The sequence below is a fragment of the Colius striatus genome, chromosome 27 (assembly GCF_028858725.1).
Source record: "Colius striatus isolate bColStr4 chromosome 27, bColStr4.1.hap1, whole genome shotgun sequence".
NCBI classification, from domain to species: Eukaryota; Metazoa; Chordata; class Aves; order Coliiformes; family Coliidae; genus Colius; species Colius striatus.
The window spans coordinates 1,357,240-1,374,359 of NC_084785.1; the positions used below are offsets into that span (position 1 = coordinate 1,357,240).

Consider the following 17,120-nt stretch of genomic DNA (forward strand, 5'->3'; position numbering starts at 1 on the left):
GGGATGGGATGGAGGGAGCACATTGAAGTCAGCTGCAGTGTCCTTCCTGCACAGGGTTAGAAATGTAAGGGTCTGGGCAGCAAAAGAAGTACCTGCAGGTATCTTTTCAGCTTGCAAAAACCACCCTGGAACAGTCAATCCTCTAAAGAGAGCAGGATTGGGCCCCCAGGCAAAGGACAGCAGGACTCAGAGGAGAGTGAGGGCTCTCTAGGAGGGCAGCCCAAAAGAAGCTCCTTGGGCAGAGCCTGAGCTTTACCCCCACCAAAGGGATTCAGCAGATGCTAAAGGCATGATGGTGCCTGCAAAGGCATCACCACAGCCCTGCCCAGCCCTGCCCAGGAAGGTGAGCTCAGTGTTTCTCATGCTTGTGTTTGGTCACAATTCCTCCTTTACCCTGGAAAAAACAAGGTACCAGGGGTGTCCCATGGGCATGAGCCCTAAAATCACAGCCTCCAGGGGCTGGGAATGAACCCTTGTGTCACACACAAACCAGGACCAATCAAGGGGGGGGCTGTGAGCACTTTTCTCCCCAAGCCACTGTATTTATTTTCCCTCCTGTCCCAGCCCCTCACTTCCTTGCCTGCATTGGGGTAGTTTATTTATTCAGCCTCCCCTAACAGTCGGGTTTGGCTATTTCTGTGGTGCAAGAAGATACCGACCCAACCCAGACAAAAACTAGCTCTGCTCTGTCAGGGCTATCAGCAAACACCAGCCCCTGAGGCCAGCCAGGAATTTTAATTGAAATAGCCAGTCCCTGGGCTCAGATAAGGCCCAGCATCACCCCACAGCTCATGGGGGCTCCCCATTGCCCCATAGGGCTACCAGGACCCAGCTCTGCTCCCCAAATTCATTGACTGGGGGGTACTGGCCCCATTCCATTCCCTGACTAAGGATCTGTCAGCTCAGTGCCCACCCAGCAAGGAAGCATTGTGACAGACTGGGATGCAACTGGGGCTGGCTGCTGGTGTTGATGGGTAGCCCACATTTGGCAGGGGCTGTCGCAGCATCCCTCCCACCCCCAGCCCGAAGGAGGTAGGTGGTCTGTGCCCCTTATCAGCCCTTATCTCCCAAAGCCACTTGCTAATGTGACCTTAATGGAGCTCAAATCGACTCGATTTGTTTTATTGCAGCTTAGCCCAAATCCCTCCCACCCCTTCTCACTTCCCCTTGTTTTGGAAATAGACAGGGGAAGGGGTCTGGCTCCTGCCCCGGGAGGTGAAGGGAGGGGGAGGTGGAACTGGGCAGCGCATGGGGAGCCTCGGCAGGGCCAGAGCACCCTGGGCAGCAGGGACACCCCTCCAGGGGACCAACTCACCTTTCCCTGGTCCCCCCCAACCCCCAGGATCCCCCCTCCTCGCCCTCCCCGGGGGTGGTGCCTGGCAGGAGGGTCAGAGGCGGGGAGAGGGTCCCGCAGAGCACAGCCCCGCAGCGGGCTCCACCACCCGCTCCCCCCAACACACACACACACACAAACCCTCCCCCTCGGCCCTAGAACATGCTGCCCACCCCCTTCTCGGTGAAGGACATCCTCAACCTGGAGCGGCCGGGAGCTGCCGGGGCATCGCGCACCGGCCCCCGACTTGCCCCCGGCCCCGGCGGGGACAACGAGCCGCTGCCACCGGGTGAGTAACGGCTGGGGATGGGGGCAGGGAGGGGGTGGCAGGGCCAGGGGAGGGGTCCCACGAAGCCTTTTTCGTTCCCCCGAGCTGATAAACCGAAGGCGGCCGAAGCGCTCGTTGCATCCTCGCAGCCTCCAAGCACCGATCGGCCCGAGGTGATGCTCCTCGTGCGGATTTCCTCCTTTTCCCTCCTCCTTTGATAGCATTCATTTGGGGGGAGGGGATTTTGGTCGTTTGGGGGCATTTTGGGGGCAGCCCGACAAGCCCCGAGCACCCGCCTCACTCCGGCTGCCGTCGGGGAAACGAAACGGCCGGGACGGGGGTGAAGGGGCAGAGCTGGGCTTTGGGTTTCGGCTTTTTACCTGTCGAAAGGCACAAATCGGCACCGTTTTCCATGACAAGGTCCCCGCCGTGGCCACGCTCCGCAAATTGTCGCCGCTGGGGACACGGATCAGCCCCGGGGATGCGGCTCCGGAGCGGGGATGGGATGGGATGGGATGGGATGGGATGGGTCGGGACCCTCTGCCCCTGGCATCCCACCCAGTTGCTTTTGCACCTCTACCCATCATGCCCAGAAACGAGAAAACCAGTAGGATCGGAGCCTGATGTCCTCTGGGATACAGAGTTAGAGAGACAGGGAGGGTGAAAGCAGCCCCGGGAGGCTGAGAGGAGCCTGAGGATGATGAGGAGACAGGGGAGAGCCCCCTGACAGCTTCAGAGCTGCAGAGAGAGCTCCTCATTTCCCTTCTGCCACCCCCCAAATTCCTCAAGCCCCTGCTGCACTGCCAGAGCATTCAAGTGCATCCCAGCAGCAGGGGGAAAGATCCCTGTGCAAGACCCCCAGCAGACCCTGCTACAACCCAAAGCCCCAGCAAATTAAAAGGAAGCCTCTACTCTGCATCTCCTCCCAGCTTTCACCATTTTCCCTCCACTGCTCCCAGCTGCTTCGTTTTACTGCTTTTGCTTTAGTTCAGGGAGCTGCAGGATTCCCCTTTCCTTGGGCACTGGAGGCAAATCCTGCCCAAGGTCTGACTTCAGGCACCTCCATCCCTCTGGAGCAGCTGAGGATTTGTGTTTGGAGGTCCTCAATCCTGCAGTGTACCCCCTCCCTCTTTTCCCTGGGCTGTTGTGGGTGTCATTAGGAGAGACCAAAAGAAGGAATTCTCCAAAAAACTCATGCAAGAGCCTAATTCCACCTTAAAAACACAAAGGGATTTCCTTCAGTTGCCACCAAACACCCCAGGAAAGCTCAGCTGAAACCTCAGCTCAGCCCTGCTTCAGCTCCTTCACCAGAGTCTCCATTCCCAGTTCAATCCTTCCTTTGGAAACACCCTCCCTGGGATCAGAACCAGCCCTGGGGCTCACTCTGGGGTTTTTCTTGCTGCAGGAAAACCTTTGCTCAGGCAGCCCTTGGAGGCAGAGGAGAAGCCAGCTGAGCCCTGCCACCGGCCCAGGCAGCGCCCACGGAGGAAACCCAGGGTCCTGTTCTCCCAAGCTCAGGTTTTCCAGCTGGAACAGCGATTCAAGCAGCAAAAATACCTCTCTGCTCCAGAAAGGGAACACCTGGCCAACCTGCTCAAGCTCACCTCCACCCAGGTGAAAATTTGGTTCCAAAACAGGAGGTACAAGTGCAAGAGGCAAAGGCAGGATAAATCCCTGGAGCTGGCTGCCCACCCGCTGCCCCCACGGAGGGTGGCAGTGCCTGTGCTGGTCAGGGATGGCAGACCCTGTCTTGGGAGCTCCCAGACTTTGCCAACTCCCTACAGCATTGCTACCAGCCCTTATTCCTACAGCTCCTACTACAGTACCTATAGCAGCAGCCCATATGGTGTGAGGTATGGAGGGGGGTACCCCAGGGTGACCCCCAGCACCATCCCCGGCAGTTCCTCCATCAACGTCAGCCTGGGCATGGCCAGCGCTGCTCAGCACCAGCCCATGGGCTTGCAAGCCACAGGGCAAGCTGGGATTAGGGCTTGGTAGAGAGCTGTGGAGGTCAGGATCACCTGAAAAGCACCAAGGAAAGCCTCACTCTGCTCCAGAGCTCAGCCTTCCTCAGCATGGGAGCTGAATCCAGAGGGTTTCTGCCACCTTGGACAGTGGGATATTCCCAGAGCATCCATCCCCTCCAGTCACATCTCTGCAAAGGCAGGTCAGGAGAGAGGGGGATGCTGCTGCTCCAGCACCATGACTTTAGGAACCCAACAACTGAGGGCATTTATTTATTTAACCCCCAAATGTTTGGGAGTTTGGCCAGTGCTGCTCACAGGGGCTCAGCTCCTCCAGGGTGCCAGTGCACAAGTGGGAACACTGGCTTTCTTCCTAAGGACAACTGGAAAACAGGGTCTGTGGCACATCACTGTGCATTCACTTCTTTTTTTTATGAACCCTATTTAATGCTTTGAGTGCCTCTAAGCTTTTGAGATACATTTCTGATCTCTGTTTCTGATCATCTCCCAGCACAGGTGTCTGTTTGCCTTTAGTATTATTGTTATTTGCAAATAAAAACCAAATGGATTAAACTGTTTCCACTTCTCTCACTCTTCCCCACTCAGTATTTTGACTTCTACCTAGCCACAAGTTGCATTTGGGCATCAAAACCTGACACAAGGTGGGGAAAAACCACCCACCACCACCAAAAACCCACAATAAAACTAATCTTGAGCCTAATAATCAGTCAGAAATCACCTGGTAGTCTGAGTCTGGGGAGCTCCCAAGGTTTAACCCCTCTCCCTAACTCTTGGTGAGTGTTTCCAGCTCTCTTTGCTGTTTTCTTCCTGGTGCAATGGGTCTGCAGGTACCTTGTGGGGCAGCTCAAGAGGCTGAGTAAAACCAAAGCCACTGGCTGAGCCACAAGGTGCAAGATCAGGATCCATCTGCAGCAAGTGCTTTGCTGGGTCAAAGTCCTGTATGTAAACACACACACACATCTATGGCTATATACATCCATGAAGTGCAGGAGGGCTGAATGCCCTTGTGGTGTGCCAGGAAGGATCAAAGGGGAGCACAGCCACATCCTCAACAGGAGGCACAAAAGCACCACCTCACACTTCACACCACAAACCCACCAAGACTTGGTTGGACCAACACACTCCTCAGGCTGCCCATTGTCCCCCCAGGGCAGGGGAAATCCCCAAGGCAGTGATGCTGCTCCCCTCTTCTCACCAAAACTCCCATCCTGGGAGCATTGTGACTCCAAAAAGGGTGAGGGAACCTATAATAAAAGCTTAGGGGGTGATTTGCCAGGAGGGCAAAGGAAGAGGCTGAGGTTTGGCTTTGGATCCTGAGCAAGAGGGAGAAGCAAGCAGCTAGAAAAGCCAGCGGGAGCCAAGATGCAACTGCAGGGCGTAGACTCCTGCCAGGGATCTCCAATCAGGCCTGGGAGGCTTGGCTGCCTGCCCTATAAATGCAGAGCTGGGAGGGTGGGAAGCCCAGCGTGCCTCTGGGCAGGGAGAGGAAGAGGAGGAGGAGGAGGATGAGTGCCGGGGTGCTCCCAGGAAGGCGGCAGAAAGCAGCCAGCAGCACCCCAGCAGGGATGAGCCAGAGCCCAAGAGCAGCCCAGCAGGCAATGGCCATCTCCTCCAGACCACGGGCATCCTTCCTCATCCAAGACATCCTGTGGGATGGGGCAGAGCAGGGAGCACAGCAGGAGCAGGGCAGGAGCAGAGGCTTTGGCAGTCCTGAGGATGAGGAGCTGCAAGTGGTGGAGGGCAGCGAGAGCAGCTCAGCCCCAGCACAACCCCCCAGGAGCTCCTGTCCCCCAGGAGCACCCCAAGCCCAAGGGACACCCCACAAGGCAAACTCAGGTAAGAGGGGAAGCTTCTGGCTGATACCACCAGCCACTGGGAAGGGATCAGAAATGTCTATGCTTGGGTCAACCAAGGGGCAGGAGCCAGCCCTGGCTGCCTCCAGCACCCCAGAGCCAAATAACTTGTGCTGTAAATACCAGGCTGAGCTTCAGCAGTGGGAAAGGCAAGAGAAACAGCAACTGCAGGCAACCCTTTCACCAGGCACTTCATTAAACTCAAAGGATTGAATCTGTTTAACAAACCCCTCCAGTTTATGCATTGTTGTGATATCTTGGGAGCTACATTTCCCTCTTCATGCAGAAGGTCCCTAAAGGCACCCTGAGTGTGTGAGTGTGTGTGTGTGTGTCCATCCTTCACACTGCCTCAGTGCCTCTGCTCAGGGGATCCTTTGAAAGTCCCCACATTGAATTTGTGCTGTTTGCAGCAGGTTTCAGCTTCCCTGGGTGCTCAGCCCCAACCTCTCAGCCTGCTCCTGTAGCTTTAGCAGCAACAACCCCAACTCCTCTTTGCCACAGCATCCCTTTCTCTGGGCTGCAGCTGCTAAATCCATGGCAAGAAGCAACATTCCCCAATTTCCCCTCAGAAGCACATCTTTGACTGATGCCTCTTGCCTTCCAGCAGCATGAGAGGGAATTCAGCCTGTCCCAGGCTGAGCTGCAACAGCCAAAAATGCAGCTTTGACCTCTCCAGTGACTGACTCCTGCTTGCTGAGAGAGCCTCTGCCAGGGGAATTTTGGCTTCACTTTGCCATTCTATTAAAAGAAGCTTCTACATAAAAAAAGCAAATTCAGAAACAGGCACCAGGCTGGGGACTGCAAAAAAAATCATCCAAAGCCAGAACAAGGCTCCCAAAAACCCTCCCTCAAGTAGTGGAAATCAGCACAACCCTGGGGAGCTCAGGGGAACAGCCATGACTTACACAAGCTGGGAACTGAGCTGCTTGTTCCTCTCTCTGGCAGCGTGTTCACATCTTAATAAAACAGAGCTGAAATGGTTAAGGGGGGAAATGGCCTTTTTCCATCCCAAACTGGGTAATCTACCAAAAAAAGGGGATGAGCTGCATAAATACACTGACCTGAGAAGTTGTAGCAGCTGTAGGTGAGGCTGCCCTGGGAGCTCAGCATCCCCTCCCCTGGGTCACAGTGATTGAATAGTGCCACGAGGAGTAAGCTGGGAGGTAAAGGCTGAGGTGCTGCTTTGGAGTTGAGCTCTGAGGTCAGGTCTGAAGTGACAGATGTAAATCCAGGCCTGGAGGTTTCAAAATCTGCCCCAAAACATCTTGGAGTTGGGAAAGGGCAAAGGGAGGGATTTCTCCTTTGGTGCTTTCTAGCTGCAGCCTGCTTTGACCTGCACTGATGCCCCATCTCAGAAGGGAAAAGGGAGGGTAAAAACTTGTTTTCTTTGAGAAGCAGGATTTCCCCAGAGGCACAGGAGCTTCCAAAGTGCTCAACAGGATTCACTCCACCATCAGACTCTCGAGAGCTGTTGATGCAACAAGTACAACAGCACTTGAGGCTTTAGGCAGACCCCCACCAGCACTACAAAACAGTCCCTTGCTGGGTGTTTAGAGTGAATATATGTGTAGAGGAATTAAGAAGGTGTGATTTAGGATGAACAAGACTCCCTTAGGTGAGTGTAAGGTGGTGTCCACCCCATTCAACTATTTCCATGATAAGATGGATGGTTTGCTCTATGGAAGGGAGAGGGGGGGAAAAGAAGGGATTGAGGCAATTCTCAAGTGGGTAACCCTCAGCTCTTTCCTCTTACAGATGCCACAACAGACAACTCCCTGGCTGAGCCCCCTCTCCAACCCCTTCCCATCACTCCCCGTCCTCCCAAGCAGGGGAAACGCTCCAGGGCAGCCTTTTCCCACAGCCAAGTCATCGAACTGGAGAGGAAATTCAGCCACCAAAGATACCTGTCAGCCCCTGAACGAGCTCACCTGGCCAGAAACCTGCAGCTCACCGAGACCCAGGTGAAGATCTGGTTCCAGAACAGGAGGTACAAAACCAAGAGGAAACAAGTGGCTTCTGAAATCAGCAGCTTGGACACGAGGCAAAAAGCAGCTGAGCTGCCTGGGGCATCCCTGCTGGCACTGAGGGCTGGCTGGCACTACCTGCCCTGCCTCTACTACCTGAATGGCTGGAGTCCCTCCTGCTGGTAACAGCTTCTCTTTATAACCTGTGAGGTGTTTGGCTACTGGGTTGCTCCTCTTAGTGCTAATTAGGAGCAGGTAGAGCTCGTTTGTGGTAATGATGGGCAGCTGATTGCTGCAGGAGCCTCTCTCAGCACTAACAGTTAAAACAAAAGCCAGAAAGAGAATCTATGTGTCATTCAGCTTGATAGCACTGCCCTGGGGTCCAGCTGCAGCTTGGATGATATTGCAGGCTCTTGCAGAGGCAGAGAGGGATGGTCCAGCTCGAGACAACCATCACCTCCCTCTGCCTCTCCTAAATCCTGTGTCCACCTGAAGCCTTTGCCATCAAAGAGCAACTTGTTGCACTTGGGCTGGCACTGGTATGGGCCCAGCTGAGCTACTCAGGCCACCAGATCTCATATGGTTAAAGAAAAAAAGGCTTAAAAGTAAATAAAAACACATGAAAAAGGCTTTAAAGTGCCTTTCAGCCATTGAACTGCAATTGCTGACAGTCCCACAGGGGACTTGGAGCCTCAGATTTCAGTGTGCCACAGCCTGCAGCCAGGGCAAAGTGCTTCTGGGGAGGTTGAAACGCTTTTCAACCAGGTCTGACACTAAGCTGGGGACCAGGTTTTGCTGGGCTGGAGCTGTGCCAGCCTCCCCCCCTCCTCCTCCACTCAAACCTCTGCCTTGCACAGCCCAGTGATGCCTTAACCAGCCTCCAGAAGCCAAAGCAGAAAGCCTGAGGAGCAGGGACAATAGAGCAATGACAGATGAGTTTTGCATATCCTGGTGTTGAGGCTGTTGGAACGTTCCCATCTGAGCTATTTAAAACAGCAACAGCTCCAGGAGTTCAATGCTCCTGACAGCCTTCAAAGCAGCAAGCTGCCTGGTTGCAAGTGAAGCCAGCCTGATTCCCAGCAGCCAGGCAGCAGGAGATGTAGACAAGTGAATCTTTCTGCAGTGAGACCACAACCATTTGCAGTAGCAGAGTGGCAAAGGGTTCATTTCTTTGGTAGCTCAGCACACCTACAGCTTTAAATGCCTCCAAGTGTGGGAATAGATGAGTTTTCCAAGGGAGGAAACACATCAGTTGCTTTTTCCTCAGCTGATGGGAAGCAGCACAGCTCTGCTGGGACAAACCTCATGTTCTGAAGCAAGAGCACAAGGAGGTTTCTTCCCTGGGAACCTCCACAAAGGTTCCTGTGGTGCCTGTTTTGTTCTGAGAGAGAACAAGCCACAGTGCTCCAGTTCCCCCCTGCAGCAGGAGGGATGCACAATTAAACCCAGACAGTTAAATCACGTTCAGGACCTGCTTAGATCTGTCCCTTTTAACAAGACTATGTGGAAGTGGATCTTTTTGCCTTGCCAGTAGGGTCAGATCTTGCAAGCTCACAGGCAGAGTGAGGCCAAAGCTGCTGAGGTACATGAATGAGGGAAAACCCAGGGAGGGCAGGGAGAGGAGAGCACCAAACCTGAGCCCCTTTGCAGGAGGTATTTGTTTGCTCTTGCTATCAAAGCTGCTTTGCTGGCTTTGGAGGACAACCAGTTGCTCTCTAATTGTCTCAAAGTAACCCCTGATAACATTTTTCTTCCAGCTCCCTCTCTCAGCTGCTGCACATCCCCTGCTCTTGCCAGAAGGCCATCTCCCCTCCTGCACTGTTGCAATGTGTTTCAATCCCAGCCTTGCTGCTTATTCCCTTTGCACTTTGCTTATCCACCCTTTGGAACAACAACACAAAAAGCCTTTATGGTCTCAGCCAAACCCTCACAGGGCACAAATCCCTCCTGGCAGCACCTCCACATCCTGCTGAGATCCTCTGGGCTCACCCACCACCCCTGGGATGCTGCTGAAATGGATGCACAGACGCTCTGTTTGCACTAAATCCACGGGACCAGCAGCTCTGACCATCCCAGAGCTGCCTCTGAACAGGGATCCTGGTGTGTCCTTTGCACAGAGCAGCAGGGACAGGGCACATTCTGCTGGGGAATGGGCTGGGAAAGTCAGATCTCAACTGCAAATCAGCTGAACTTCTTGGATGCTGCTTTGGGAAGCTGTCAGTGTCTCAGCTGCTTTGCCTTTCCCCACTGATGCTTTGCAACCAGCACAATCTCCTTCTGGTGGCTTCAGCACCCAAGTGGTCACACTTAACTGTGGTATAAAGCAACTCCTGTGCAAACAGTTGCTGGTTGTGTACATGTGGGGGTGGGGTTTTTTGTGTGGATACCATTTTCTCTGATGTGCATTGTCCTTGGGAATAAAGAGCACAGAGTCTTTCCTAAAAGCAAGCTGCCTCTGGGGGGTTTGTTGCTCTGGGTTTGGGTTTTCTTTTCACCAAGGTTGCCCCACCAGCACCAGCTCCTTGTATCAGCTGTTGCAGACACTGCCCTCAGGTGAGTTTGGGGCAATAAATTGGCACAAGTACCAGCTCACAGTGTTTTGCAGGAGGGAAACCCTCGTTCACCACTATCTCTACATGCTCAGCTGCTCCATCCCTTACCCAGACAGGTCCAGAGTGCCACCAAGCATCTTCTAATCCCATTTACTGCCTGATGAGCATGCAAGAAGTGACTATGTCCAAAAGCAAGAGCTTATACAGTGTAGTTCTCCCTTTATCCCCCCCAAATGACCTGTAACTCCACCATTTAAGCCCAATCCCAGAGGCATTTCCAGTTTGACACTACAACCACTAAGTCCCAGTCTTAATTAATACCCCTGCCTTCCAGCCCTGCATCTCTGTCAGGGCAATCAGGGCTGGTGGAGAGCTCTGGGGGGCCAGAAGAAGAAATCCTCCTGGGAGCTGTCAGTGTAAGTGCTTCCCCCTCATCCAGAGGAGGAGAGGGACTGACCTTGGGTCCAGCCTGCCCATGCACACACTCCCTCGCCTCTGCCCTTGCCAGCAGCAACTTTCCCTGCATGGAAACTGAGCTCAAATAGTTACTTCCAGCTTCACTTTGTATTTCAGCAGCTTGAAACTACAAACAATCTGAAGCCAAAGCAGGTGTCAAGATGATAAAAGGAGATCTTGGGGAGCTCCTCTTGCTGCTGCTGGAGAGTAGGGAGAAGAGGAGGCTGAGGGGAGACAGGAGCACTCTCTGCAGCTCCCTGACAGGAGCTTGTGGGGAGCTGGGGGTCAGTGGAAAGAGGCTCAAGTTGCCCCAGGGGAGGTTGAGGTTGGAGCTGGGGCAGAACTGTTTCCCTGAGAGGGGTGTCAGCCCCTGTGCCAGGCTGCCCAGGGAGCTGGGGGAGTGCCCAGCCCTGGAGGGAACCCAAAGCCCTGGAGCTGAGATGCTGAGGGCTGTGGGTCAGTGCTGGGCTGGGCAGGGCTGGCACTGCAGCAGCTTCCAGGGCTTTGCAAACCAAATGCAGTCTGTGATTCCTCTGGGCTCTGCAGGACAGGGTCCCTTTGCACTGTGGCTGTTGAGATCCCTCATCCAGCCTCCCCAGGCTCAGGTGATGCAAACTGTCAGACACAGAGGATGTAAAATCAAGCTGTGTTGGAGAGTCAGGCTTGAAAGCTGGGAATGTCTCCCTGGGAGGCTCAGGCTGGGGATGGGGATGTACACACAGTTATATCACCTTGAGCCTGGAAAAAAGCTGCTTTTCTTGTGGAAATCTGGCTGCCCCAAAGGCTGTGGGTGAAGAGTGGAGCTGGAGAGACCATGTGTGGCTGGAATCCTTTGGAAACCCAAACCCCAGTGCTGGAAAAAGCCCAAAGTGGGAACAGGATTAGGCAAAAGCTCCAGCTCAGCTGCTGTGAGCATCCTCCCCCACTGAGGCTGCAGAGCCCCAGAGGGAACATCCCACTGGAGCCTCCCTGATGGCCTTGCTCTCCCTGCACGTTTCTGAGCAGAGGGAAGAGCCCAACTCCCCCGTGCACTGTGGCTGGAGGCAGAGCCCAGACGCTGCCGCTCCCTTCCAAGCCTCTCCCCCTCTCCCTGGCCCCAGGAGGGGCATTGCTGGGGGGTTCAGGGTGAGGTGGCTGCAGGTGACACACGTGCTGACCCTCTTTTTGGGCTGGGGGATAAGGCAAGGAGCTTGAGCCCATCTCCTCAGACTCCCAAAGCCTTTTTCTTTGCCCTGTTTCAATTCTCTCCCAAGACCAGAGGGTTTCAACACAAAAGCCACCCATAAATGCTTCACTCCTAACTCCTTTTCCTGTAAAAATACTTGTGTTATCTCCTGACTTTCCCTGCTGCCAGTGGGCTGCCATAAATTACCCCAGGCAGATGCCTTTGGAAGCACTTCCAGGGCTATTTGCTATGGATTTCTCTGTGCCTGTGGCTGCTCTTAACCAATGGTGCTCAGAGCATGGCAGAAGAAAGGGGAGGAATGTGCCTTGGACTTTGGTGAGGGGCAGCAAAGGAGTTTCCCATGGGCAGAGCAACCTGCACAGCTGCAGTTTGTGACATCTGCTTGGGGCTTTTTAACCTCTCTTTCCTTTTTCTTTCTTTCCCCATCCATCCTGGTCAGAATGTGCCTTGCTATGTGTGCCCCTCAGCTTCTCCTGTGCTTCCCTGACCCCTTGCAGCCCCTCAGAATGAGCTCAGGGACTCCCTGCTGCAGGACACCTGGCTTAGAAAGAGATCAAGTGTTTCTCTGGAGGCCAAGAGAAGATGAACAGTAAATAGTGCAAATCCTCAAGGGTTTTTAAGAGCTCAAAAGCCTTGTTCATTATGGCTCAGCTTGTTTCTCTCCTCTGGAAGCAACCACACATCCCAAAAGGCACATCCCAGGGCTGGCTGCTGCAAGATCTTTCACATCCATGCCATAAAGCTGGGCCCAAAAGTGGAGGAGGGGGGAACACTGCTGTGCTGCTTGGGTTCTCTTTGCCTTTTCCATCCCCTCTTTAGCTCCATGTTCCCACTGCTTTGCTTCCCAAACCTTTGTGTAGGTCAAGTTGAAGCTTTTTCTTGGCTCCAGTCCCGTGGGTCCTTGCCAAGTCTGTGGCTTTATTGCATGCAAATGTTAGTCAACAGTTACATGAGCCAAAGGCAGCTGGGGGGGGTTTTTTACCTCCCCTTTCCTTTCCCCCCTTTCTCCTTCTTCTTTTTCAAGCTTCAAAGAAATGATTTGGCACAAACAAGTGTCAATGTTGTGTCAGCATTAGCCACTGTTTAATCTTGATGGATATGTCAGCAGCAGAGCGTGACACTCACTGACAGCCATTAAATGATGCTTTCTGTCTTCACTTGAGCACAAACAGGAGTTGTGCTTTGTTAAGGGCCATGAAAACTCCACCTCTCCATCCTCAGGGTGGGATTTCTTTCTCTTCTGTCTTAGTGAAGGGGATGTTTATCACCAGGAAAGCCTCCCCTTGTTGGGATTAATGCTTGAAGGCTGCCAGGTGATTTGGTTACCCAAAGGGCACAGCTCCCTTGGGCTTTAAACAAGAGAAAGACTTAGAAGGGAAAAGCAACTGGAAGTATCTTTTCTGCCCATAAAGAAGCCACTTGGGGTTTGCAGGGAAGAGGGTTGGGGAGGAGAGGAGGGAGGGCTGTGCTGGTGGCAGGGAGAGTCAGCCAAGATGTTTCTCCAGCTCTGCTGCCTGCACTTCCTAATATCACAGAAGCATTTGGGTTGGAAAAGCCCTTGAAGCTGCTGCAGTCCCAGCCCTCCCCTCACCCTGCCCCTCCCTGGGCAGCCTGGCACAGGGGCTGACACCCCTCTCAGGGAAACAGCTCTGCATCAGCTCCAATCTCAACCTCCCCTGGGGCAACTGGAGTCCCTTTCCACTGACCCCCAGCTCCCCACAGGCTCCTGTCAGGGAGCTGCAGAGAGTGCTCCTGTCTCCCCTCAGCCTCCTCTTCTCCAGGCTCAACACCCCCATTCCCTCAGCCCCTTCCCATCACATTTGTGCTCCAGCCCCTTCCCCAGCTCTGGACACACATCTCTGCCTCCCACCAGCACCAATGTCAGAGGCAGACCTTGTTTTGGCAGATGCCCACATTGCACCCCCTCCCTGTGCTCTCCTCTGCCTGTGTTGCAGCCACCTTTGGTGTGCAGCAGCTTTTTGGTCTGGAGGATCCTGCAAGACCAGGACCATGCTGCTGGCAGGATTAGTGCAGGAGGAGGAGACCTGATGTGCAGCCCTGGCTGCAGGGACCACTGCTTGTCACCACCTGGGACAGGAGCTTTGTTCCCTTCCACATTGCTGGGAAGGCAAGAGTTCTGCCCCAGCTCCAATCTCCACCTCCCCTGGGGCAACTTGAGGCTGTTTCCTTTCATCCTACCATTCATTACTTGAGAGAAGAGATTGATTCTCACCTGGTACACACAGGGGGATGAGCTCCTGAGCTCTCCCACAGCACCCATCCAGGTGCCCAGCACCACGGGGTCCCTCTTGCAGCGGAAAGCAAAGGGATTAACACAAGGCTGTCTGCAAACAGAGCTTGGGTGGGTGCACCCAGAGCTCCTGGCCACTCCCCTGACAATAAATGGCTCTGTTCACTGGGGGGAAAAAAGCACCAGCTGAGCTCTAAGCAAGTCATTATTCACTTGGAGCCACCTTCTGCTAGGGGATGGCAGCCTCTGGGCTTCTGAGGTGGAGATTTGCAGGATTTACACAAGCCAGAGTCACTGTGGGGTACACCCAGAGCCACTTCCCCTGCAGAACCACAGCCAAATGCTTGACAAACATCATCCCAAGGGCTGGGGCCAGAGTGAAGCTCCCTGGGTGCAGGGCAGGGGCTGGCAGAGCAGCCCAGAGGCTGCAGCAAGTGCCAGATGTTCCCCTCCAACACGTGGAGATGTTTCTCCTCCCACCAGCCAGCTCTGAAGGCAGGAGAAGACATGGGCTGCCTTTGCAGCAGCTAGATAATATTAATCCTCCTTCTAGACTGGGAGCTGTGCCAGAGTCTGTGAGAGCTGTTTGCTACAGGCTACCATCACACAGGGGTAGGGGGGATGCAGATTGCTCAGCTCCCAGGCAAGTTTCCATGATGAAACTGAGTTCTTCCCCAAACACCAGTGTTTTAGGCTGAGGTTTCCATGCTGTTCCCACTCAGTCACTACCTGCATTGACTATTCTCTCCTAGAGTGGTGATACTTCATTCCAGGCTTCATCCTTTTGCCTTGGAAATCAAGGAAGAATGGAGACAAACCTACCAGTGGGCACCAATTCCATCCCTAGGAAGCCTCAAGCATCCATAGAAACCCCCCCTGGGGGCTCTGCCTCCCACAAACATGATGTATTTGAGGATGTGAGCACAGAAAGGTGCCAAATCCAGAGTGATTCAGGTCATTTCCCATCTCAATTCAACAGCCTAATTAAAGGAGGAGACCTCAAAGGTGATGGGCACCACTAAAGCCAACAGGAAAACTTCCCAGCCCACTGCCCCTCAAAGCCACAGCCTTGTCCCTCTCAGCACAGCCATGGAAACACTGCTTTTTGACAGCCAACTAATAGAGCAATGGAGAATTTTAAGGCAAAAGTCCTGGAGCAGGAGCTGGGGAACCTTTGAGGCCCCTTTGCAAGATCTGGCTAAAGGCAAAGCACCAGCCAGCAAGCAAAGAGGCAAGGCATGGTGTAAAACCAGGGTCTGGAGCTCCCAGGCTTCAGAAGAGGGACCAAGGAACTAATGTCACTTGTAACACCAAGACCTGCTCCATTTTCACCCCCATTTTGCCATCAGCAGGAGACAGAAGCCCCTCTTTGCCCTTCACAGCTTTCCCCCCAAGCCTCCCCATTCCCAACCCCAGGAACCTCTGGGCATGAGTTAGCAACTGACCAATATTTCACCCCTTCTCACCTTTTTTGCTGGGTGTGGCTGGCACATCAACCCTCCTCATCCTCTATTTGTGCTGCTGACAGGAGGAATCCCTGCAGTATTTATCTAGCAGCCTCTGTTTCACCAGGAGACTGATCATCTCCTTTGCAAAGGCAGCCCTGGGGCACCCATCACCATCAGCTTCTCCTCCCACCTGCCACAAACATCACAGGGGGCAAAGCTTTAAAGCAAACAAAGGGACAGATGATTTGAAGTGGAGGTGATTAATGTACCTTTATGGTTTTATGTACCTTAATTAATGGCTGATGTGCCAAAGTGAAGGATTGGAGCCCATCAGTGGCTGGGGATCTGTTGCAGAGCTGAGCAGTTGTTGGAGGGTTCAGTTTCCTCCAGGCAATGACAAGCAGAGTTTTGCTGTGCCAGGTGAGCAAGAAAACACTGAAACTAGTGATAGTGGGACCTCTGTGCTGGCAGCAAGCAAAAGGGAAGGATGCTGCCCTGGGGATGTCTGCTGTGTGTGTGTGTGAGCTGCTCCATCCCAGCACCAAAAGGCTCCAGAGCCAACATTTGAGGCTGGAATCCCATTCACCTCCTCCCCAGCCATTGGCAGCTGGAGCTCAGGAGTGCTCCCCAACCTGTGGAAAACACTTAACCTGTTCTACAAATGGTCCTCTTGTCTTTTCAAAGGGATTAAGCCTCGTGGCTAAAGCCCAAAGTTGTCGTTCCCTTGGCTGAGATAACTGGGGGGGGGAAGGTGGGGCCGGAAAACCTTCCCCTCCACGGGCTGCATCTTGTCATCCAAGGTAAACACACAGCTTAATGAAATTTCAAGAGGAAAAAGGTGAGATATTTGCCTTTATGTTTATTACCTTCCAAAGCAGGAACAATATTTGAAGAGAAACAAAGATGATCATCACAGGCGGCGAACAAACACAGCCCAGATCCTGGATGAATCAATGGCTTAGAGAAAACCCCAAGGCTGGGGCTTTGGGAAGGTACCCACAGCTCTTGCACCCACCTCTATCCTCAATGCCTCTTCCCAAAGTTGCCCCCAGGTGCCATCCCCAGGGATGTGGCCATCACAATCCCCTCACACACCCCGTTGTCCTCGCAGCCACCCTCCGAGCCCCCAGTTCCCCTCCCCAAGCTTCACGAGGTGACAGCTGCTATTTCATTCTCCCCTCTGCTTGTCTTGGTTACTAACAGAAAAACACCAGGTGGGAAGTTTCTAAAGCACAAACCACAAGGGAGATGGGAAATGGTTTGTTGGTACCAACCCAAGAGCTCAAATATGGGAACAAAGTGCTGAGCACAACACAGCAAATACCTGCTGCCCTCCTGCAGGAAATCCTGCAAGTTGAAGGACTTGCTGCAGTCTACCAGATCAATGAGACAGGCTCAAAAAGATCCTCACAAGGTGTTTACACAGCCCTTTGTACAGGTGCCAGGGAAACCATTAGTGTCAATTAGGTTGTATGTGTTCCCAGGGCATAAACCTCACCCCAGGGAGATGGGGATGGGTGTCAAGGGCCTTGGCAAGTGCTTCATGCCCATGGGTGGCACCTCCAGCAGCTCATTCCTCCTCCTGGGGAGGCATCTTGAAGGTTCAGAGGGGATGGAGGAGCTGGGGTGATGCCCTTGGGCTTTGCTTTCTCTGCTGCTTCCCCCTGTAGCTCTCAGCATCCACATCTCAGTACCCATCTGCCCCAAGGATGGGTCCCATCCTGCTCAGCTGCAGGAACTCCCCATTTCCACTCACCAGCCATGACCAAGCCAGGCAGGTGCTACACATTTCCTGGCATTACAGAATGGTTTTGGCTGAAAAAG

The 17,120-nt window shown here is 53.6% G+C and overlaps 2 protein-coding genes across 2 annotated transcripts; both read left to right on the forward strand.

Moving 5' to 3' along the window:
• Nucleotides 1–1,495: 1,495 nt before the first annotated feature.
• On the forward strand, nt 1,496–3,599 carry NKX2-6 (NK2 homeobox 6). The gene is made up of 2 exons (XM_062015752.1): nt 1,496–1,622; nt 3,007–3,599. The coding sequence occupies exons 1-2, from the start codon at nt 1,496–1,498 to the stop codon at nt 3,597–3,599; spliced, it is 720 nt and encodes a 239-aa protein (XP_061871736.1).
• Nucleotides 3,600–5,091: 1,492 nt separating this feature from the next.
• NKX3-1 (NK3 homeobox 1) lies at nt 5,092–7,740 on the forward strand. The gene is made up of 2 exons (XM_010196969.2): nt 5,092–5,422; nt 7,195–7,740. Exons 1-2 carry the CDS (start codon nt 5,092–5,094, stop codon nt 7,587–7,589), a joined length of 726 nt encoding a protein of 241 aa, XP_010195271.2. The 3' UTR covers nt 7,590–7,740.
• Nucleotides 7,741–17,120: the final 9,380 nt, after the last annotated feature.